The sequence below is a fragment of the Arachis hypogaea genome, chromosome 1, assembly GCF_003086295.3.
Source record: "Arachis hypogaea cultivar Tifrunner chromosome 1, arahy.Tifrunner.gnm2.J5K5, whole genome shotgun sequence".
Lineage (NCBI taxonomy): Eukaryota > Viridiplantae > Streptophyta > Magnoliopsida > Fabales > Fabaceae > Arachis > Arachis hypogaea.
The window spans coordinates 109,894,614-109,917,899 of NC_092036.1; the positions used below are offsets into that span (position 1 = coordinate 109,894,614).

The following is a 23,286-nucleotide window of genomic DNA, read 5'->3' on the forward strand; positions in this document are numbered from 1 at the left end:
TCAAACAACAGAAAACAACGCATTAAGCATCAAGCAAAGAACAACTCCTAAACCAAGCAGACAATAATCCCATGTCATCTCCGGCATAGCCATCAACAACCCTAGGGATAAACACCTCTCCACTCATCGCAGCTAAGGAAGGTCATTGTGATGATATCTTGTACGCCTTTACCCTCATTCTGAAAAATCCGCCTATTTCGCTCCATCCAAATGTGCCAAACGATCGCACAGAAAGACCTCAATCGCTGCTTCCGATCGTCTTGTCGTCGCGGCTCATCTGTCCAACTTAAGAAATGATCCTTCACCAGCTCCGGAACCGTCCAGTACCGACCAAATACAGATATCCATGCACTCCACACCTGCCAAGCAAATTCACAGCCAAGAAACAAATGATGGACCTGCTCTACATCCTTATTACATAGCACACAGTTCTTATCATCCTGGCTAATAATCCCGATCCTACTTAGCCGTTCCTTAGTATTCACCCTGCCTACTAGTACAAACCACACAAACAGTTCCACTCTTGGTGGAACCAACCCTTTCCAAATGGTCTTGGTGAAGCTGTAGCTAGTTACATCCTCTGATAGCATTCCTTCTTGTAGCACCTGCACAAACGAGTTAGTAGAAAAGATACCAAGTCTATCATATTTCCACACAACTCTATCCTCCCTATTATTTGCTAACCTCACAGGCCTCAAAACCTCATGTAGCTGACTTAGTAAGTCTAACTCCCACTGAAAGAGTTCACGCCTCCATTGGAAGTTCCAAATCCACTCTAGCCCATCCCAAAACCCACAGTCCCCTATAACCGAACCACATTGGTTTGAAACAGAGAAGAGCCGGGGGAATCTATCTTTCAAGGAACCACAGTGCAACCAACCATCCTCCCAAAACCGAGTCCTTCGTCCATCACCAACCTCCATAGCTAGACCGGTAATCAGTTTATCTCTCAGAGATTGCTCCTGGACTTGTAGATGACAAATATCCTTCCACGGGCCTCCTCTAGTAGGCAACACTTGTGTGTACAGTAGCTCATTCGGTCTCAAATTATTACAGGAACAGACCACCTTCTTCCACAAAGGGCATTCTTCCTTGGCAAACCGCCACCACCACTTGAATAGCAGTGCGGTGTTACGGACCATAGCATCTCCAACTCCCAGTCCACCGAATTTCCTAGGTGCTTGCACCAACTCCCATTTCACCAATGCCATGCCCTGACTCCCATCCTCCTTACTCCACAGAAATCTCCTCTGTAAGGAAATCAATTTTGCAGCCACTGCCTTCGGCATCTTGTATAAACTCAGGTAATACACCGGTAGACTGTTTAAGACTGATTTTATAAGTACCAGCTTTCCCGCTTTATTTAGCACCTTAGCTTTCCACAGGCTTAGCTTCTCTTCAACCTTTTCAATAATAGGCTTCCAGGTCTTAACCAACCTTGGATTAGCTCCTAAGGGAATACCAAGGTATTTTACAGGGAGAGTGCCTGCCTTACAGCTCCACAACATGCACATACGATGCACCCACTGCTCATCACAGTTGATTGGGATCAAACTGGACTTATCGAAGTTGATGCTCAAGCCTGACATCAACTCAAACCATCGCAGTAGCCGCTTGTAATTCTGCATAGTCTCAACATCTGGTGGGCAAAATAGGATAGTGTCATCAGCAAATTGTAGGTGTGAAAGCTCCACACTGTCTCGACCAACCATCAGCGGAGAAATACGCCCGTTCCTAACTGCCTCACCTATCATTCGATGCAGAACATCCACCACCAGCACAAACAAGAAGGGGGAAAGCGGGTCACCTTGTCTCAAGCCCCTTTCCATTTTAAACGGCTTAGATGGCGAACCATTAATCATAACTGACATCGAGGCTGTGGTCACACACTCCATAACCCATGCCCTCCACCTGTGCCCAAACCCCATCTTCTCCAGCACAACATCCACAAATTTCCACTTAACTCTGTCATATGCCTTCTGAAAATCTAGCTTAATAATAGCTGCCTTCTTTTTACGCCTTTTAAGCCAGTGAACCGTTTCGCACGCTATGAGGGCCCCATCATGAATCTTCCTACCCTGCACAAAGGCACTCTGAGTCTCCCCTACCAGCCCTGGCATCACCGCTCTCATCCTTCGCACAAGAACCTTCGAAATGACCTTATACACACACCCAACCATACTAATGGGTCTTAGGTCTTTAATCTCCTTTGCACCCGTGAACTTTGGGGCCAGCGCCACCCACGTGATGTTGGAATCTGCGGGTAGCCTGGATGTCTGGAAGAACCCCATAACAGCTCCCGTAAATTCTGCCCCAATCTCATCCCAGCATCGCTTAATGAAATTCATATTGAACCCATCACATCCTGGCGCCTTCGAAGACTCACAATCCCATACTGCCTGCCTAATTTCCTCCTCTGTTGGCATCACCTCCAATGACATAGAATCTTCCTCATCTATCCTTTCTACTAGACCATCTCTGAATCCCAGCATAGGAGAACGCTCCTGACGATACAGACCGTGATAAAAGTCTCTGATGGCCACTTTTATTCTAGCTTGATTTCTTACCAGTCTGCCATTGACTACCAAAGTATCAATCCGATTATTTCTCCTTCTTGCCGACGCTATATTGTGAAAGTATCTTGTGTTCCTATCCATTTCCGTTGCTTGCCGAGACCTCGACATCTGCTTCCAGTGAATTTCTTTCCTTACATACCACCTCTCACAACAGGTAACTAGTGCCTTCCTTCTAGCCTCCATAGTTCCATCATACACGCCAGTTCCTATCATATCATCCACCTTCTTCATCTCTTCTTCAAACTTTAGTATCTTGTTGTCAATCTCCCCAAAGTTATTCTTATGCCAACTCCTCAAAGGCCCCGTTAGTGCCTTCAATTTATCAGTGAACTGCAGATCTCCTAGTCCCCTCCATTCCTCCTTCACCATTCGAAGAAAGCCATCATGTGTGAACCACGCGTCAAGGCTCCGAAAAGGCCTTGGACCTCCTTGCACCCTCTGTTCTTCCACAATAATAGGGCAGTGATCTGACAAACCCCTCGGACCGCCTCTCAACCGAGTCTCAGGGAATTCTTCTAACCACTCCACACTCACCAAAGCTCTATCCAGTCGACTGCAGGAACGACCTCGAAACCAAGTAAACTTTCGATCTGTAAGTGGGAGGTCCACTAGGTTCATATCCTGAATCCAGGTCTTGAATTCTTCTGCCGACATAGGCAAATTAACAGTACCTTTCCGTTCATCAATATTCACTATTTCATTAAAGTCCCCAATGAAACAGCAAGGGACCTGACATAACCCCGCAATGTAACTCAACTCCTCCCACACCTGACTCTTCTCTTCTCTAGTATGCGCACCATAGATCAAGAAGAAAGCACAATTGAACATATTCTTTAACAAGACACCTTCAACACATAACCATCTCCCTCCCTTATAGCAATTATTCATATTAAAATAATTGGCATCCCATATCATCAACAGGCCCCCGGATGCCCCGTCTGACCCTACATATTCCCACCCTGCTCCACCTTGACCCCAAATTCTGTCAACATCAAATCTGGTCACAACCTGTCTCTTAGTCTCAATCAGACCTATCATGCTCAGATTATGTTTATTTTTTAGATCCTTTACCATCCTCAACTTCCCATCACCCCTCAACCCCCTAACATTCCAAGAACTGAAAGTCATTTAAAAATATTTTTACACACCTTGTTTTTGTTTTTGGGTCTGCACCGCCGAAATTTCTCCTTTTGTTTCGCCAATTTTCTTTTTTGTGATATTTCTTCATTTTGAGCTTGCAGAATCGCCATGATGTCTTCTTCCTCGTCAGCCAGCACAGCTCCTGATTCCAAAGCCAGCTCCACAGTCTTTTTGTTCTCCAACAATTGCTCCTCTAAGCTTTGGCCGTCCTCATCCCCCCGTTCTTCCCCAACACCGCCTGTGTCCCTGACCCCTGCAACCCCCTCAGCCGCGCTTGCCTCCCCTACTTCCATAGCCTCATGACCATCGCCATCCTCCTCTACTCTCATCAAGTTTGCCGCAGCTGCAGCACGCATCTTATCAACCGCGCCCATGCCTGAAGATACAGCTCCATCATCGTCAACCTCCGTCTCTTCAGATTGGGCCACATGAGCTCGGTTGCCCGACCTGGTTCGGTCTCCATCAACGCAAGTCACAGCTTTGCGCCATCTCCCCGCAGCTGAAGGCAACCGGCTCCCTTCTTGATCAGCCCCGAGACAAGGTGCGTCCTCCCGCTCAAGACTGTGTGCTCCATCCGAGAGGGAACCCTGCTGCGCGTTGGGGATCACCAAGGATTGTTGCTGGGCGCGCTTCTCTCGATCCGGGTCAGGCCCATTGGCTGATGGTGAGCGGCCCACCCCACTAGAGCATCCCTCTATCCCCATACAGTCATTCTCAGCCCAATTCTTAGTGTGGCCCAGCTCTTTTTGTTTTTGTTTTTCCTTCAATGAGATCTGTTTCAGCCCAACATTCAAATAAGGAAAATCCCACGTGACTGTTTTTTCTGAATCTGCACCATAGCTGAAGCCGTTTCCTCCCCCAAAAATAGCAGGACCTTGAATGGCGCCATTAAAGATTTGGGACGTTGCGATATTTTCGCCAAATTGATTTGGAATACCATTAACCCATTCATTTAAAAAATCTTCAACAATTACTATTCTACCCTCGTCACCCTCCCCTTCTCTGTTCACCACCATTAACGCACCTTCATCCTGCTTGTCAGTCGTCAATGAAGTCGGTCTTCTACTCTGCCAATAGGCTCCACCCATACTCGTACTTGCTTCATGACGATTTAAAACTCCACCAGCTATGAGGCCATTTCCCGAAGAGCACTCCCTGCCCTGAACGCCAGGCCCTCCAGACCCCCCCTCCTTAACCCAAACATCATATTCTCTGGATCCAACAGAGATCCATATCCTCTCCTGAATCTCTTCCATAACAACCGTATCAACCAAGACCCGACCTACAGTGAAGGAACTGCACAATTCTGTCTCTTCCGAGCATCTGACTACAGCTCCCCACTGACCACCTATCAAAGAAAAAGTCTCAGATGACCATGCATGCAGCGGGACTCCATAGCACTCCAGCCATACCCTTCTATAGTTATTTCGCTCCAACTCATTCCACCTATCTATCGTGTGAAAAAATTGCAGCAGGTAATTCAACTTGAACGTATAGGTTTCCTTCGCATTCAGAATACTATCGAAGGTCAAGAGGGCTTTACAAGCTCCCATCTCCCGAACTTGGACGACAGAAGGTAAAGTCTTTGTTAGTAACTCCCTCAAGGAGGTGAAGTTGATCGGCTACACTAAGTATTCACAAGGAACATTTTAATATTGTGTGTTGAATGTATATTTAGATATTTAGAATCGAGGTTGTCTAATTTATCTAACAAAAAAATATTTTTGTCAGATAAATAATAATTTTTATAAATAATGTAAATAATAAATTTTAAAATTGATCTAATAAAATATAAAAATATTTTATTTTTAAATTATTTTTTAAACTCTAATATTAGAATAATAATTCGCACACCTAATAAATTAAAATATCTGACATACCCGTTATTCACATTATTTAGTATTCTCATTATTTACCACAACCACAATGTCATTGTCACAAATTCTCCCACGGTTCACGATACTACCAGTTTCATCCTCACGATGCACCTTCGCATTTATGAGTCTACATTATCATTTTAATACCCAATCTGCACCATCAGAATTTTTTATTATAAGAATCAACGGCATGCACACTACCATAGCAATGAGGCAGGAAAGTGCAGTGGCATACCTGAAAACCTTTTCAATAAGAAAAAATATAAGGAGTCAATTGAGTATCTCTACAACGCGTATAATGGGGTATAGAAAATAGGATATCATATATTTATTATTTTTGGTACCCAAATGATTATTTTGGATAATATAAATGTATTGTATTTGAAAAATTAGTAATATTTTACTTTAAATGTTCATTTTTTTACTCATACTGGACCAAATAAATATTCCATTGTACAAATACTTTGTTAACTTCCTAACAAAATTCAACCAATAATAATAACTTAAACATACCCGATTTGTCCTTTATAACGAATAATAACAACCTTGTCATCTGAAGTCTGAACAATATTTACATCTATCTCAAAAGTTAAATAAATAATGAAATATTTTCAATAGCTATATAAACTTTTTTAGACCACAGATTTTTAATTTTTATACGAGATAAGACCGTTGTAACAACCAACTATTCAATTTCCTTCAATTCAACCAAAAAAATAAAGAATAACTATTTCATCATCCTCGTTGTTTCAGAAATCAGAACAAGAAGGAAAATTCAAATTTCGAATACTACTTACAGTTCATAATTTTTTTTCACATTACAGTTTTACCCTTTTTTAAGAAAAATGTTTTGAGATTTACGAAACTATTATTAATTTGTGCGTGGAATATTCGTGGATGAGTCCAATATTCACGCTCTCATTTGAATGACTCTGCCATGTGGTTGAGAAAAGTTCTGACCAGTTATTGGTTCATATGTATATATGTTCATTCAGCGAAGGAACAACAAAGAGTGGACTTGACTTCAAGGGCCATTTCCATGGCTAACCCAACCAGTAAGCAAAACCCAACAACGAACAGCTGCAAGTTTCAAACTTTTGGAAAACTTTGTTGCTCCTAAATTCTCATTCTGTTTGTTCAATGTGTTTTTCTTCCCCATTTGTTCTTTTTTTTTCCCTTTTGTTATTGTCCTTCTTAAATAGCTTTTGGTAGCTTATACTATGAGCATATTTTTCTGATTGATTCTACCTTTTTCACTGTTGGAATTGGATTATTTTGACAATGGTTTCTTCATATTACGGCTTTTGTTTATGTTGATCTGATGATTCCTCTTCGTAGAGCTCTTTTCCTATTGCGGCAGAAGGCCTTTACTCCGCAAAGTTTATTGGGTATTTGATTTTTTTAATTTTTATTTTTTTTAATTGAGCAATGATCCCTGGCCATTTAGTTTATGAATGGATCATTGGACCTACCAACTTTCTTCAACTCTGGGAATTTTGAGTGTTGACTCAATGATTGAATATTTGGTTATTCTGTGATGATAGATACAACTTTTATTCTTGGTTTAGGGAATGATTCTGGAATTATTAGGGATCTATCTTATCAGGTTTCACTTTCTCATAAAAATTGAGTGTATAATTTCCATGTTCATGTGCCCATAAATCATACTTATTTTCCCTATAGTTTATTTCTGGTTAAATATATCTTAACTTGGTGTTATATTTCTAAACTTACAGGTTTTTCTCTTGTGATATTTCTATTGTTTGTTATTGGATGCACTGCAAGGCCTATTTATCCACTTCCTAGTCAAGATGATTATAGAATTCGGCAGCCTCTACAAACTTTCCGGCCATACAACATTGCGCACCGAGGCGCAAATGGAGTGATTCCTGAAGAAACTCGTCCTGCATACTTGGTGAATAAGTGCAAAATTCTTGGCAAAACTGCATTCCTTCCTTGTTACTTTTATATCTGATTTCCAAATTAAAGAAAATTATATTCAAAGAAAATTGTATCAGAAATTTATCTGAAATACCCCTGGTATTTGATCCAGTGCATCTATTTATATTTGTTGATTATATGCACTGATTAGCTCAATGCTTTCCTTAGTTAACATTCCAGTCTTAATTTTTCAAAGCTTCAACAATTATAAGTTCAATGCATAATTGATTATCCAGAAACCAATATTAGGTACAATGCAGATAAAAAAATAAGCATATTTTCATATTTGTCTTATACTTGTCCAAAAATGAATCTCTCTTGCAGAAAGCTATTGAAGATGGTGCAGACTTCATTGAAACTGATATCTTATCTTCCAAAGATGGTGTTCTTATATGTTTCCACGATGTTACCCTTGATAATACCACTGACATTGCGAAGTACAAAAAGTTTGAAAATCGTAAAAGGACATACGAAGTCGAAGGGGTCAACCGCACTGGATTTTTTACTGGTATAGTTAGTTGCTATTCAAGTTGAAGTTCCTTGCAAATTTCATGCATAAAAATCTCTTTTAGGCTTATCTGGCAGCTGTCATTTTTGCTTCTTTCATAAATGATTGGGAATAAACTTTGCAAACTTTAGTGTGTTTGATAATGTATATCTATGAAAGTTTGCTTATGCTTTCAAGTTTCTATTCGCTAAACTGATTATACTCATTTCTATGTTTGCAGTTGATTTCACAATTGAGGAATTAAAGTCATTAAGGGTGAATCAGAGGTATAGCTTCAGGGATAAACAGTATAATGGTTTGTACCTTCTTATTACTAGCGGCCTCTCATTGTTATTCAGTTGTGTTCCCCCTTTGTTTGTTTGATTTGTTTATGCATTGATTGTCAACAGTTCTGTTGTCAGGGTTCACTATGTCATAGTTTCAAAACCATTATGAGAAAGTTTTTGATCAATATTATCTTTCAATATTTGTTTCATATACCTTTCTCCTCCATAACTATAACCCCGAACCACCACTAGAATGGAACTTCTCTTATTATCTTTTCGCCTTTAGCCTTTCATTGGTGCAGCATGCTGATCTCTTGTTTTGTCTTTTTTTATTGTTACATGAAATATTATTACTTTATCATCTTGTTTTTCAAAAAGAAGTTAACTGTTAGTGTTTAACCTTATAGATACTCAAAATTCTTTTTCAGGAAAATTTGGAATCATCACTTTCGAAGAGTTCATTTCCATTGCATTGGATGCAGATAGAGTTGTTGGAATATATCCAGAGATAAAGAATCCAGTTTTTATCAATCAGCATGTGAGTTTTTATACCTGGAATCTAACAAATGTCAATATCCTAAACTAATGATAATAACTATTATAGGAAATGGGATTATTGTTGGAAGTTTCAAAATATGCTACTTATATCAACAGTATTTTAATCATCGGTTATAATATGGTATATCCAAAATATTACAGTTTCATGCTTGACAATTTAATTCTTAATCAGCAATTTAGGCTAATTTCTTCTATAGTTTGTGTCTGCTCTCTGTTCATTAAGTTGATACAATCAACAGGTGAAATGGCCAAATGGCAAAAGATTTGAAGACATATTTGTCAAGACACTTCAGAAATATGGATACAAGGGTTCATACTTGTCAAAAGACTGGCTAAAACAACCTGTATTTATTCAGTCATTTGCTCCAACATCACTTGTGTATATATCAAATCAAACGGATTTGCCCAAGGTTTTCTTAATTGATGATGTTACTGTTTCGACGCAAGACACTAATCAGGTGCGTAATGCATTCTCCTGATTTAGCCTGCATTAAAATCATTCAACTTCTTTTGTGCAGTTTGCAAGTTTTGGAACAAAATGGATTTCTTTTTCAATGGAATTTATTATGCTTGATACGGATTTTTTTATTATAATACCTGTAGTGCAGCTTTCAGCCTTGTTAAAGTTAGTACAAAGAGAAATCTAGTAGTAACTTTATGCCCATATGTCGAATACTAAGAATAGTGAGGGCCTATCTTGTTTGTCTTTTCATTTTCAATTTTTTATGTTCCAAAATTGTGAAGGAAAAAAGTGAAAAAAAAGTTGAATTTTCTTTTCTATTTCCATTTTATGCATTCACACTTTAGTTAAATTGAAATGGAAATGAAAATGAAAATGAAAACAAACAGAAAACATTTTCACAAACCAAGCATGGCCTGATCATTTTTTTCCCTGTTGAACAAAATCCTCCATTATTTAAAAGAAATAAAAAAAGGTTGTTACACTGAAAATGGAGAAAGTAAGCTTTTTCTCCTAGCTTCAACCTTCAGCTTAGCCTGTTGAGTAGTTTGTTTATATTTCTCACAAGTCATGACTAAATGTCTAATCCTCCATGAACAAAACTGGGAAGGATAATAAAATGTATCTAGATGCATAATGCATCTGTCAGTTTCCTGTTCCAATGCCTAACAAAATGTTACTACAATGCTGATATGCAGTCATATTGGGAAATCACATCCGATAAATACCTAAACTACATAAAGAATTACGTTGTTGGAATTGGACCTTGGAAGGACACAATAGTACCTGTGGCAAAGAATTATTTGGAAGAGCCTAGTGATCTTGTTGCCAGGGCACATGCTCATAACCTTCAGGTGCACCTCCGATCTTAAACCTTGTTTTCTTTCATGAGATTTCAAAAGTTTTGTTCGAGGGTACATCGCCATTGTATTTCGTTTCCAGGATTGACTTTAGAGCTAAGTAAATGATAATATTAATATGAAATGCTGATTACAATAAAACAATGCAGGTGCATCCATATACTTACCGAAATGAGAACCAGTTTTTGCACTTCAACTTTAGTCAAGATCCTTATAAAGAGTATGATTATTGGATCAACAAAATAGGAGTTGATGGCCTCTTCACAGATTTCACAGGAAGTCTTCACAATTTTCAGGAATGGACCTCCAGTGATACAAAGACTGAATCCAATATATTGCATAAAATTGCTCTTTTGGTCTCTCCTTATAATAACTAAGAATTGTGGAAATTGAAATTGCTGTACTAGTGTCTGAATTTGCTTATTTACATGCAAATATGCCTCTGCTACATGTTCATTGTTCACCAGAGATTTTGCCCGAGGCTGGTTTTAACTAAAAAAATTACACAAACCAAGCTAGAGCAAATCTCATTGGGACATTGCCAGTACTTAATCAATTTTAAATTTTAAATGCCCTCAGTAAAAATAAGTTACTTTTGTAAATAGTTTAGTTAGCTCTAAACCAAATGCTAAATTATGTTCTCCTAATTTAGCATTTGGCACCATATTTGTTCCTTTGGTAAATGTTTTAAATTATTTTTTTTCACATCTGCTTCTTGGCTATTATTATAGTTTCCATGAGCAAACCCAACCTAGTCTTGCAAAATGAATTGGTCAAAAGCAGTGATTCATATTACTCTTGCCCAGGATTAATTTTAAATTTTCAACAAATCAATGCTATAAGTTAACTAAAATAATACAACTATGGAAAGCCAATAAAGATGACAGCATCATCTGTTAAATATAAACTCCCACATAGGAAGAATTTCATAGAGTCAAGAAAATCGAAAGGAGCATATTTCAAGTCAGCAAAATATGTAATCTAAACAACCTAAGGGATTGATAATTTACAAGCTGAGTGTTTAATTAAACAGTAATCAGCAGCCGTAAACCAAAAGAGCTAAGTGCTGTGAATCAAAATATTTATAAATATCAATCTTATTGTGAAGCTCTCATCTTAGATATATCTTCCAAGAGAAGTCTTGACTCAGCAGCAAAGTCAACAGGGACAACGGTCCTGGCTGTGATCCTTTGCCTCTTCTCATTGTTATACTCGTTTTGAGAAACGCTAACCCGGAACAGATGAGGAACCCAAGTAGCTTGTTTCAGTTTCAGTTGAAAAGGGTTATCTTCTCCCTCCTGAAACAAACAAAAGGAAATTAAAGATTGAATAAATTCTATCCAATATCAATTCTACAAAGACAACCACACGCACACTATGTTACCTGAGATTTTAAGATGTCTAGTTCATCAGCAGAGCACCCAACAATCTTCTCAGCTTCTTCATTGAAGACTGAGACATAAGCCTCCCCACTTTCATCAGCAACTTTTACAACCATAATGTATCTGAAAGAGGACAATCTGAATTTCAACTACATTGTATAACATAGAAACGTTCCAGACTAAGAATTCAATAGTTGAATTACCTTAAACTGCATTGTTCATCATTTTTCTGGCAACCTTCACACCAATACCCAGCACCAATGCTCTCAGTGACTTTCTTGTTGCAAGTTTTGCAAGCACGGTACCACATTGCTTGGTCTGGCTTTATGAAGCTTATGTATCCTCTAAGGCTGAAAAATGCAGGCTGTTCCACAACAATAAATTAGACAATCCATTCAAATTTGCAAAACTTCAATACATTTTAGATTAAAACATGAACATATTGGAACTATTTTTATAACATTATTGAAAGTTAGAACTCAAACAACAGATTGTAATATTTCTAGGTCATGCACCTTGTCTTCTCCCAATGACAGGTTCGAAGTTATGTAAGAAAGTGAAACACGATCAGAGTACACAGATATACTTCCATTCATGGATGAAGGACTCGAGCCAGAGCCAACAGAAGCCATTGTAGCATCTTTGCCTTCAGAGTCATACCTGTTGGTCACATTAACATGTAAGCACAAGAATAACACGGATGTCAAAACAGAGGGGCAATAAGCATTCAAGGCAGCAGCATACCAGCATCTAAGTTTCTTTGCTTCAGGTATCTCCGGATCAATCTTAATTACACTTTTGCTTATAGCTGACAAAGAAACACCTGAAACGGAAGAGATTCAAGAATGATAATTGACAATCCTTTTTCACTATGACATGCAAAAAATTACCATCACAGCTGAGGAGTTTATGACTATGCATACCTTGGAAATCCCCAACCCGAAGAGACTTAATTGCAACTACTGGAGATTTATCAGCCATGTCCAGCAACTCTTGACCTATGTTAGTTGCAAGATCATTCCACAGAGACACCACTACTGTCTTCTTCCTGCAATTTCAAGTATAGATATTTAAAATTTCACTGAATTGGTTTTTGTTTTTTTTAAATGAAATAAAAAAAAGCTACACACAAGCACACAAACACACACACAAACACAAACACAAATACACACACACACACACACACACTGTAAATGAACTATAGAAAATACTCACGTTTCATCAGCAATAGTAATGTCACGCTTTGGAATACTTTCATTGTTGCTCTTCCTTCTTATGCTCATAGTTGGAGATACATTCTGAACAACTCCAACAACATCTGATACAGAGAACAAACATCACAGTAAACAATTAGCCGGAACAAAAATGCAATATAATATGCTTATCTTACAGACAATACTCACCAACAAGTTCAGATTTGTTGACGTAAGGACCCAACTGATCAATTGGTACAAAGCTGAATTTTGTTTCGGGAACAAAACTTGCTTCATTGGCAGCTTCCTCTACCTCAGAATTCTCATTCAGTGTCATTTCATAGTCATTTTGTACAGTTTTGAACTGCTTGTTAGCAACTTTCAAAGTACCCTTTGATACGTAGTAAACCTTTCCCAAAACAAACTTGTCATAGAACTTCCTTGCAGCATCATTAAACATGGTTGCTTGAATCTGTGTGCCCTGAAAGAAGTTAACAAAATAACAAGTTAAATCTCCATCCACTAGAGTTACAATACAACACAAAAATCCAAATCATACAATCAAAATTTTGTTCAAATATACTAATGTCTTCACTTTACTTACATCTTCATCTGTCAACTCCACATTAAAGACACAACCTTCTCCTCGAGCATTCTTATAGGTGCGCATGTTCCCTTTGCTCGTAACACTAACCTTAATAGTCCAATTACCCTGATAAGGGTTCAATGAAACAAGAGGACGCACCCTACGTGTCATGGCCATTCTCGCAGCAGGTGCAACACTAAAAACAAAATTCATAAAACTCACAAATTAAAAAATGCTAAAAACCCCACAAAAAACAATCATGAGGAGGAGTACACTCACTTTCTTTGCTGTTCATGCACAATCTGAGCAGCAGATTTTGACACCACTTCCTGCTTCGGCTTCAACACAATCCCACCTTCAATCTTGACCGCACTGTCTTGCTTCGGCTTCAGAACAATGCCACCACCTTCATTTTTCACCTCGCTCTTTATCTCTGATTCAAGAGCAGGAGACACAGGTTCGCATTTGGTAACAATAAGATACCTGCAACACCCAAATAACAAAAGGATTACAACTTCACTTCAAAAAGGAGTTAAGCAACGCATTGAACAAGCGGCATATAATTAGGGATTTACTTTTCAGATTTGTTGGGGATATCATTGAGAGTGTAATCAAGGATTCGAATAAGGCCGAGGTTCTGAATCTTGCCAGAGAGCACATCAGAGTACTGACTCGAGGGCAAAATCGCCCTCAGCTTCAATTTTCCATCACTAGCACTAAACCTGAAAAGAAGAAATAAAAAAATCAAAACAATAGAAGCTAAATTATAGATCTGAGAACCAAAAACAAGAAGGGATCCAGTTACTTAGACAGAAATGTAGATAGATAGATAGATAGGTAGCTAGTTACATGTATCTGTTGCCACTTTGCTTGAGATCGAGGACTTGCACAACGATTTCGGGAAGATCAGAGGAGGAATCCGGTGTTGGATTTGCAAGCAGAGTGGAAATGGCGTCGGGGCTCACGGATTTCGCCATTGGAATTTTAGAACTGGAAACTGTAATTGCGGAAAGAGCGTGTTTAGGAAGATAGAGAAAGAGAGAGCGCGTTGGAATTGGAAGAAGAAGAAAGGGAGGGTTTTGTGCTTTGTAGAGTGTGGGTTGTGGCGGGAACTTGTGTTTGAAAATTTAAGGGTTTCGCGGCTTTATTGTTATTTTTATTATTCACCAAAAGAAGAGTGAAAATTGAAAGAGAAGCCAAACCCCAAACGAAGCGCGCGGTTACTTCTGGCGCCTCCGGCCTCCGCGCCATTATGTGATAGGTCCTAGTACACTAGACCTAATTAAAATTAGATTTCATTGAAAACTTATATTTTAAGAATTTAATTAAAAATTTTAGTAAAATTATAGAAAATGTATATACTAATTAAACCAACATATTAATATAAAATTTTAAAAATAAATAAATAGTTTTTACTTTTTAAACTAAAAAACTAACTTTTTCTTCATGAACAAATTAGTCAACAAAAATTTTGACCAATAAACAAAAAGGAAAAACTAGAAAAAAAATAAATATACCAAGAGATTTAGGTCCAAATAAAATATAAAAATATTATATGTACACAAAAAATTAGTCACATATATTTATATAAAAATATATGTATTATCTAACTCATTTTCAATGTATATTTTTTATTTTAACTTGTATTCTATATAGATAACTGATTTATGTACACCTAGTATGATTAATAAAAATTACCCATAAAATAAAAACAATAAAAAAAATTAATATTGTCATTTTCTATTTTTCCCTTATGTAATTTTTTCAAACTATCCTTCAAAAAAATTTTTTTTGGCCATGGAAAATGACTCACCAAAGTTTAGGATGGCCTGTGAATAATATATAATAGAAAAAAGACAATATCTACTCCGCTACTCCTTAAAAGAATATTGTCGATAAAATTATCCAAAAAATTGTTAAAATAGCAAAGCAAATGCAAGTATGCAACCCTACATTTATGATAAATTGAGAATTGGTCACTTTTATCAGCTTTTAAAATCTTTTGAATTTTTTTTTAATCGTTTTACTTTTTTTTAGATTATATTGTCTACATTTTTTTTATACATATAGTATACTCCGAAATAAGAAACAAAAGTCCTGAACAATGGTCCTTGTGTAATTGTGTTTGTTCTTCCTCCAATGAGTGTTATGGCGAAGATGTTTAGTCACACTGTCAAAGTAAATGTAAATATTACCTAATTAATTGTACTCTCATTTTTATTTTCCAACCAAACATACCCTTAGTCTTACAACGCTTTCCTGCATTGCACGTTAATGAGTCGAGTTTTGAGATTATTTTAGCTACAGCTAAGTTTAATTTGGAGGTTGACATATAAAAAATTCCCCACTTCTAATAAATATAAGTTATAAAAGTTGGTTACTTCAGTTTATAACCATCAGTTTCTCTCGTTGTAATTACAGTCAAAATTCAGGTTTATCTAAGAAGACAAGTATGTGTCTAGAATGTTATTGAAAAATTAATCACTTTGATCTTTTCACAATTATTTATAGGACTCGAAACTTGTATTTTCTTCTGGGCCATATAAACAAATTTGAGATTGAATCAATGTATTCATTTACTTCATACATTCTATGCTTAACAATAAGCATCTTACAAAAATACCCTTGTTCGTATACCTCTCATATTTTGTTACCTGGAAAAACACAATAGGGTTAGGGTATGTGGCAAGAGTGAATGTAAGAACAAAGGACTAAACAGATCTTTAGTTTTATAGACAGATCATAATAACAATAGTCATAAGTCTCCCAAAATAGTCTTAAGATAATAAGATCACAACATTACAGTTTGACTGTAACAAAACTCTCCCTTGATACCAATTTCCTTAATCGTCTTGCTACTAAAATCATACCAAACCAACTCACCATCATATTTTCTGAAGAATATGTCACCATTCTTCCCAGCACCAATAGGATGATCAACACAGGTTGGCAGGCCAACGGTGAAAAGTTTGACCCATGATTCCTCAACACCAGCTTCACCCAAAATTGATACGTCGAAGCAATTATTATTTTCAAACATTGAAATTACAGCAACAGATTCTTTGAGCACCACCAAATATCTATCACAAAAATCATGATGGTTATATCGACTGATCAGTGTAGTAACAAACATCTCACTGCTCATGTCAAATGACACAAGTAACACATCTGTGTCATATGGCTCTTGATTATGATCTTCACAGGCCAACCAATGGCATACTCCATTCAAGTACACAGCTAGACCGACTGGTTGTGGAAACACATCACATGTCATTTCAAGATCAAGGTTCCTCCAACAATTACTTTTTACACTATAAATTTGCCAAAATTGACCAGGAAGAGGTGGATTTACTTCTGCATAATCATTATTTAATGCATGAACAAGCACATTTTGAATTAGCTTATAGTCATCTGTCACATGATCATAACCAAAACCAGTGATTGTTATCTGAAACTGTAGTTCAGGCTCAGCAGTAAGAGAAGGAGGAACAACCTTAAATTCCTTAGTTTTCGGGGTCCATAACAATACTTTGATGCTGGTGGTTGTGTCTATCATAGAGACTCGCTGGAGACAAATTGTACCATTAACACAAGAGCCAACAACTATAACGCTTTCGTTATCCTCATGAAATGGAGATGGCCAATCAAATTTGACTCTGTTCTCATACCTCTCTCCAAAAAGTAAAAACAAATAACTTTCAACAGTATTTGGTACATGTTGATTCAGGAGGAGACATGAATCACGGGTTTTAGAAGTTAAATTCTCATAATAAATGTCGACGAAATGAGGATCCTCAAGTAAATTTGCCCAAGATTTTTGCACGCAACTAAATCGCTTCAAAGATTTCACAGGCAATCTTGACAGAATGTTTAGTACAAGATCATTAGGTAAATTAACATTACTAGGACTAACCTTCTTATTCAATGAAGCCATTTTTTGACTGATGTCTCCACTTGGAAAGTGCCTGCAATCATAATATACAAGAATCACACCACAAGTGTTTATATGGATGTGTTAAGAAATGAAATAATATCATAGTTAATAGTATAATAAATAAGTGTTTAATTTTGAAACACTGAAAGTGCAAAGAGTTTTGTGCAGTAACCAATTAGATTATGTGTTTAGATAAACTTTTAAGTAGTGAGTTTGGAAATCAGTTACTTTACAAGATTGACTCTTTCACACTGAGAATAAATTCAATAAATAAACACTAAACAACCATGGTACACCAAAAAGAATACTAACACACTAACAGTATAATAAATAAGTTTTTCCTTTTGATGCACCGTGAGAGTGTCAAGAGTATAAAGAAATGTGGACTATATTGAATTAATATGATGCACACGGACCAGCAAGGTTTTACTACTTCAAGGAACAAACAGTTTGTGTAGCAAAATCAAAAACCCTAAATTTTGAATAATATTTCCTGGTATCACCAACTAGAGCCAACTAGAAAAGCATACTGGCAGATAATAATATGCTCAAACAACAACTCAAACTCTTATTTAAACTAATAATAAAAAAGAAAGAAACAAATTGTTCTAATATCTTTGAATGAAACAGCATAGGTTTCAAAAGTGTCACACTTGGCTACAAGGCTCTAATAAAGCATATATCACAAATTGCAAGTAAATAAAGAAAAGAAAAGAGAGAGAGTGTGTTTGAACATACTGAAGGGGATGAAGAGTGTTGGGAAGGAGAGAGAACTTGGAGTTGGGTTTTGAAAAGATTGAGAGTCTTCTGTTGTTTGGATGAAGAAGCTGTGAATGTGAAGGGATGAAAGCAGAGAGATTAGAGGGCGTAAGAACAGTGAGCGGCTGGAGGCGACGGACTGCCGGGGAGAAGAGGAGGACGGTGGCTGACTGGCTGGGAGCTGGAGAAGTGAAAATTTTAGTAACTCCCGAAGAAAGAATTGGAATTTTGCATTTACCATTTAGGGTCAACCTGCATTCATAAGTAATTTTTTTAGAGTAAAGTATTGTTTTTGTCTCTAACTTTGGGGTAAGTTTAAGGTTGTTCCTACGGTTTCAATCGTCTCATTTAAATTTTTAACGTTTTAAAATTGACTCAATATCCTACCGTTAGGGATCCGTTAACAGAATTGACGGCAGGACAAAATTGAGACGATTTTAAAACATTAGAGACTTAAATAGAACGAAAACGTTACGGACAAAAATGATACATAGAAATAAATTTTAATTTCATCCTTCAATACTATCAATTTTTACCATACATAGTATTCAATTATTTTTTAATCACATACAAGTAAATTACACTTAATCATATTACTTTGATTTTAAATAAATTATTTTTTTTATAATTTTACTCCTAAAGATTTTTAGTTATCATGAAATGTTTGTAAAATAACTAGTATATAAACTTGCAGAAAAAAATAATAATATATATACAATAAAATATAAATTATATCTTTTATCTTTAATGTATCAAAATTCTTTAAAATTATAAAAAATAAATTTATTTAAAATGAAAGTAATGTGATTAAGTGTAATTTGTTTAGATGTAATTAAAAAATAATTGAATACTGTGTACAGTAAAAAATTAATATTATTGAAAGATAAAATTAAATTAAAATTTATTTTTATGTATCATTTTTGTCCATAACGTTTTCGTCCTATTTAAGTCCTTAGCGTTTCAAAATCGTTTTAATTTTGTCTCGCCGTCAATTCTGTTAACGGATCCATAATGGCAGGATAACATTGAGTCAATTTTAAAACGTTAGGGACTTAAATAGAATGATTGAAATGTTAGAGACAACTTTAGGACTTGCCCCAAATGTTGGGGACAAAAACGATATTTTACTCTTTTTTTATTTTTAACTTATAAAAAATGTATGATATTAATATTTGGTATAATTTTTTAAAAAGTTATTTAACGGTTTATAAAAAAATTAAAAAAATAATTTTTTATAATAAAATATTATTCTTCTTTTAAAATAAATAATTTTAAGATTAAAAAATAAACATAAAAAATTTAATTATAAATTATTTTTAATATAAGTATTTATTATTTAAATTTTATTTTCAAAAAGAACTTAATTAAGCGTTTGATATTATATTTACTTGTTTGTTTGTTTTAGTTAGTAATTATTATTCATATATAGTATTATTTTATTTTTGTTATTTAGAAAAAGTTTGATTAAAAATATTTTAGGAATAAATAAGTTTAAAAGTGTGAAAAAAATATTTTTATTGAATTTATTACATAGAAATATGATTAAAAAGAGAATGTTTAATTATGTGGATATATCTGATATCCGATCCGATCTGCGAATATCCGATCCGATCTGGCACATTGCAGATTATATCCGATCCAATCCGATGGAAATTGTGCGGATCGGATCGAATTTTCGGCCATATCCGATCCGATTTGTGTGCACCCCTAGTTTTTTTGGTTTTTTTTTTAACTCAAACATTAAAATATTGATAAACAACTAAAAATGCTCCCGAATTATTTTAAATTTTGTTATTAAAAAATTATTTTTAAATAATTTAAAAACATGTCAAATTCGAAGATTCAATTTTTTTTGTACGCTTGGAGCGAATTCGCCGCTCCCCTCACATGAATCTTGTCATTTTCACAAGATTCACCACCTTTTTTGGTAAACTTCAAATAAGTTCGCCTAAATATAAGAATTTGAGCTCTTCTCATATTTTACTTTTCATTCTTCATTATTTACTCTCATGTTCTCTTGTCATATTTTTTATTTTGGTTGTTTTTAATCTTTTTATCTCTTTAATTCGTCAATTTCAGGTAATTATGTTCTTCTATTCTTTTTGAGTTTAATTTATTGTTGTATTATTTTATTATTTTAACATATTTATTTAGTTAGATCAATTTTTCATGTTAGTTATAGTTAGTTTGATAATTAGATTATATAGTTAGTTTAGATTAATATCTATTATTAGTTTAAATAATGTCAAACGCTCATGTAATTATGGTACGAGATTAATAGATGTTAGTTAATAAAAAATATTATTTAGATTAATTTTTTATTTGAACTAATTATGGTTTAAAGTAAAATTATAGTTTATAGTCTAGGTGTTTATATTTGTTTCCAATGTGTTTGATAATTAGTTAATTTTGAATTATTTTAGTTAGATTATTGTTTTATTTGAATTTATTATGATTTAAAGTAAAATTATAGTTTATGGTTTTGGTATTTAGACTTATTTCGAATATGTTTGATAATAAATTAGTTAATTTTAAATTATTGTAGTTAGATTATTGTTTCATTTGAGTTGATTATGGTTTAGAGTAAAATTATAATTTATGGTTTTTGTATTTAGAATTGTTTCGAATATATTTGATAATAGGTTAGTTAATTTTAAATTATTTTATTCAAATTTATTCTATTATAGTTTAGTTTGATGGCACAAAATATGTTAAGCTACCAAGATACTTTTTTATAGATAAGATCGGATTGACCAAATTGCTGGCAGACTTGGTCAAGCGATATACTTTATAACTTATGTTTTTTATATATTTAAAAACTTGTCTTATTACTTGTGACCTCTGTTTTGTCTGACTCATTGATTTAATTGGTAGGGTCCTCAAGTCTTGCGTACGAGAAGAAATTTACTACAATATTCTCCCGAGGAGATTAGGACACACTTTAGACAAGTAGGATTTGAACATGAGGCATATATGCTATAGTGGAACCATGACTGGGTATTGGTCGCTGCTTTGATCGAGAGATGGCATCCTAAGTCCTATATTTTTCACCTGTCATGTGGGGATATGACTATAATCCTACAGAACGTGGAGTATCCGTTAGGACTCAACATTGATGGAGATCCAGTCAGCAATTGTATCGGTGGATGGGAGCAGTTATATGATGGGCACTCTATTGAGGATCTCTGTGCGGAGATGCTTGGTGTTGTTTCGGGCCCATAATAGACAGTCATAGAGTAAGTGGGTTATCAATCTCACTTGATTTCGCGATATTATTTGCGAGCAGTTGGAGGAGCACCCGACGAAGGACACCTGCTGTGGTACAGCAAAAGACACATCATGTAGATCATCGAAGGCATTCTGTTTCTGGATGCCTCTGACTTTCACGTGCACATGAGGTGGTTGCCTCTATTGGACGACTTCGATCGATATGGGAGATTATCATGGGAGTCAACTGTGTTGGTGTGGTTGTACTGCTAGATGTGTCGTGCCACGGATTACCATCAGCAGAATGTGGGTGGATGTTGTGGATTACTTCTCTATTAGGCATATCAACATATACCTTTGTGTTGGCTGGAGGAATTTGCCAGCGTCAATTTTTTCTGATTGAGAGGTATTATTATTATTTTGGTATATTATTTCTTAATTTAATGGAATAGTTATATGATTTATAAATATCCATGATATTATAGGTCGATGATTTTGGGGCCACTTAATGACAGAGTTGAGACGAGGCTTCGATAGTGGAGATGTGCCCTTAATGGGATTGATATTTATAACGTAAGTAATAAATATGTAAGACTTACATTTGTATTTTAAATAACTTTTTCTTTATGTATATCATGTTTCTTGGTATCTGTCAACAGGTTGACTAGACGCCATATTCTGATCCACTTATCCAGCATATAGTTCCACAGAGGACCATTGAGGCTAAATCCCCTGCTGCAGTAGTGTGCCTGGTATTGTGCTTTGCCATCATCGAATGACACCAGGTAGACTAAGTGGTGCGATAGTTTGGTGGCATCCATCACATTCCAACGAAGCCACTAAACATCGACGAGATGTATAGGCGTGATGGGAGATTCGGAAGAGGCGAGTGGTACCCTGAGTTCTTGGGGGTTGGTATGAGATATGGGTAGCCCGAGCTGACCATGGACTTCAGATACACCATGCCTTTGACTTGCGTCCATCACAGCCATATTTGAGTTTGTACATCCAGTGCGAGCATATAGAGTTTCTTGGTCAGGGAAACCAGTGATTCATGGTGGGAGGAGTGGTACCAGATGATTTTGCGATCCATCACCCAAAGGCTCCAGAGTTGCATTAGCCAGAGGATGGAGAACTTCCACCAGTGCGGCCTTAGTGCGTCCACTTTGAACGTGGCATTTCTTCAAACCAGTTTGTGATTGTAACATTCTCACTCCTCAAATAACCAAAGTAATGAGAAAACTCCCTGTGTGACTTCGAATATGCTTCATTAACGAGCACCTTATTCAAGTCTTTGTTCTTGAAGTGTGTCATGAAGTTAGAAGCAATATATTTTGCACAAAATTCCTGGAAGGCATGAGGTCATTTCCATCCACTTCCATTGGCATTTAACGTAGCATCGGTCGATTTGTGCCTGTTTGAAATTACCAACAGGCTTGGCTGAGGTGTCACATGCTGCCTCAAAAAATAAAGGAAAAATGACCAAGACTTCTTGTCTCACCCTCGACCATGACAAATGTAATAGGCAATATGTTTGAATTTTCATCTTGAGCAATAGCCATAAACAAAGTGCCTCCAAATTTACCATACAAGTGGGTGTCATCAATGGAAATAGGTGGTTTGCAGAGCTTGATAGCCTCAACACAAGGAGGAAATATCCAAAACACTCGATAAAATATGACACCATCGACTGAAGCAAGCCAAGGCTGTGTTACAACACTACAAGAAAAAAGCTGAATACCATCGGATTTACCGTTAGATTTAGCGTCGGAGGTTAGTGGGTGGGTTTACCGGCGGATTTGGTAATAAATTCATCAGGTAAAAAAGTTACCATCGGATTCAAATTTTCAATAGCAAATTTGCCAGTGATAATTGGAGGAAAAAAAAAGATAAATTAGCACGATCATTACCATCGGATTTAGGAGGAGAAAATTTGACGATAAGGTAAATAAATGAAACGCATTGCTTTGGTCACAGACTGTGCATTACCAGCGGATTTTTCTGATGGTAAATATGCCAGTAAAATTGACCCTAAATTC

At 36.1% G+C, this 23,286-nt stretch overlaps 3 protein-coding genes across 5 annotated transcripts; 1 reads left to right on the forward strand and 2 right to left on the reverse strand.

Annotated features, from left to right (window-relative positions):
* Window positions 1-6,249: 6,249 nt before the first annotated feature.
* Window positions 6,250-10,788, forward strand: LOC112709582 (glycerophosphodiester phosphodiesterase GDPD6). Of its 3 annotated transcripts, none has more exons than XM_025761477.3 (8): window positions 6,250-6,648; window positions 7,330-7,508; window positions 7,859-8,042; window positions 8,263-8,337; window positions 8,737-8,846; window positions 9,106-9,324; window positions 10,025-10,180; window positions 10,336-10,788. In XM_025761477.3, exons 1-8 carry the CDS (start codon window positions 6,531-6,533, stop codon window positions 10,561-10,563), a joined length of 1,269 nt encoding a protein of 422 aa, XP_025617262.1. In that variant the 5' UTR covers window positions 6,250-6,530; the 3' UTR covers window positions 10,564-10,788. The 3 variants fall into 3 exon arrangements, with proteins under 3 accessions (XP_025617262.1, XP_025617255.1, XP_025617269.1); XM_025761470.3 differs by having other exon boundaries at window positions 6,289-6,675; XM_025761484.3 differs by having other exon boundaries at window positions 6,290-6,981.
* A 264-nt stretch (window positions 10,789-11,052) lies between these two features.
* LOC112709572 (replication protein A 70 kDa DNA-binding subunit B) lies at window positions 11,053-14,626 on the reverse strand. The gene is made up of 12 exons (XM_025761461.3): window positions 14,197-14,626; window positions 13,923-14,069; window positions 13,627-13,830; window positions 13,366-13,543; window positions 12,972-13,242; window positions 12,784-12,886; window positions 12,492-12,616; window positions 12,313-12,391; window positions 12,084-12,228; window positions 11,772-11,932; window positions 11,571-11,691; window positions 11,053-11,484 (listed from the first exon to the last, which is right to left on the reverse strand). Exons 1-12 carry the CDS (start codon window positions 14,322-14,324, stop codon window positions 11,284-11,286), a joined length of 1,863 nt encoding a protein of 620 aa, XP_025617246.1. The 5' UTR covers window positions 14,325-14,626; the 3' UTR covers window positions 11,053-11,283.
* A 1,419-nt stretch (window positions 14,627-16,045) lies between these two features.
* LOC112772428 (F-box/kelch-repeat protein At3g06240) lies at window positions 16,046-18,270 on the reverse strand. The gene is made up of 3 exons (XM_072202912.1): window positions 18,020-18,270; window positions 17,261-17,312; window positions 16,046-16,912 (listed from the first exon to the last, which is right to left on the reverse strand). Exons 2-3 carry the CDS (start codon window positions 17,279-17,281, stop codon window positions 16,139-16,141), a joined length of 795 nt encoding a protein of 264 aa, XP_072059013.1. The 5' UTR covers window positions 17,282-17,312; window positions 18,020-18,270; the 3' UTR covers window positions 16,046-16,138.
* Between the last annotated feature and the right edge of the window lie 5,016 nt (window positions 18,271-23,286).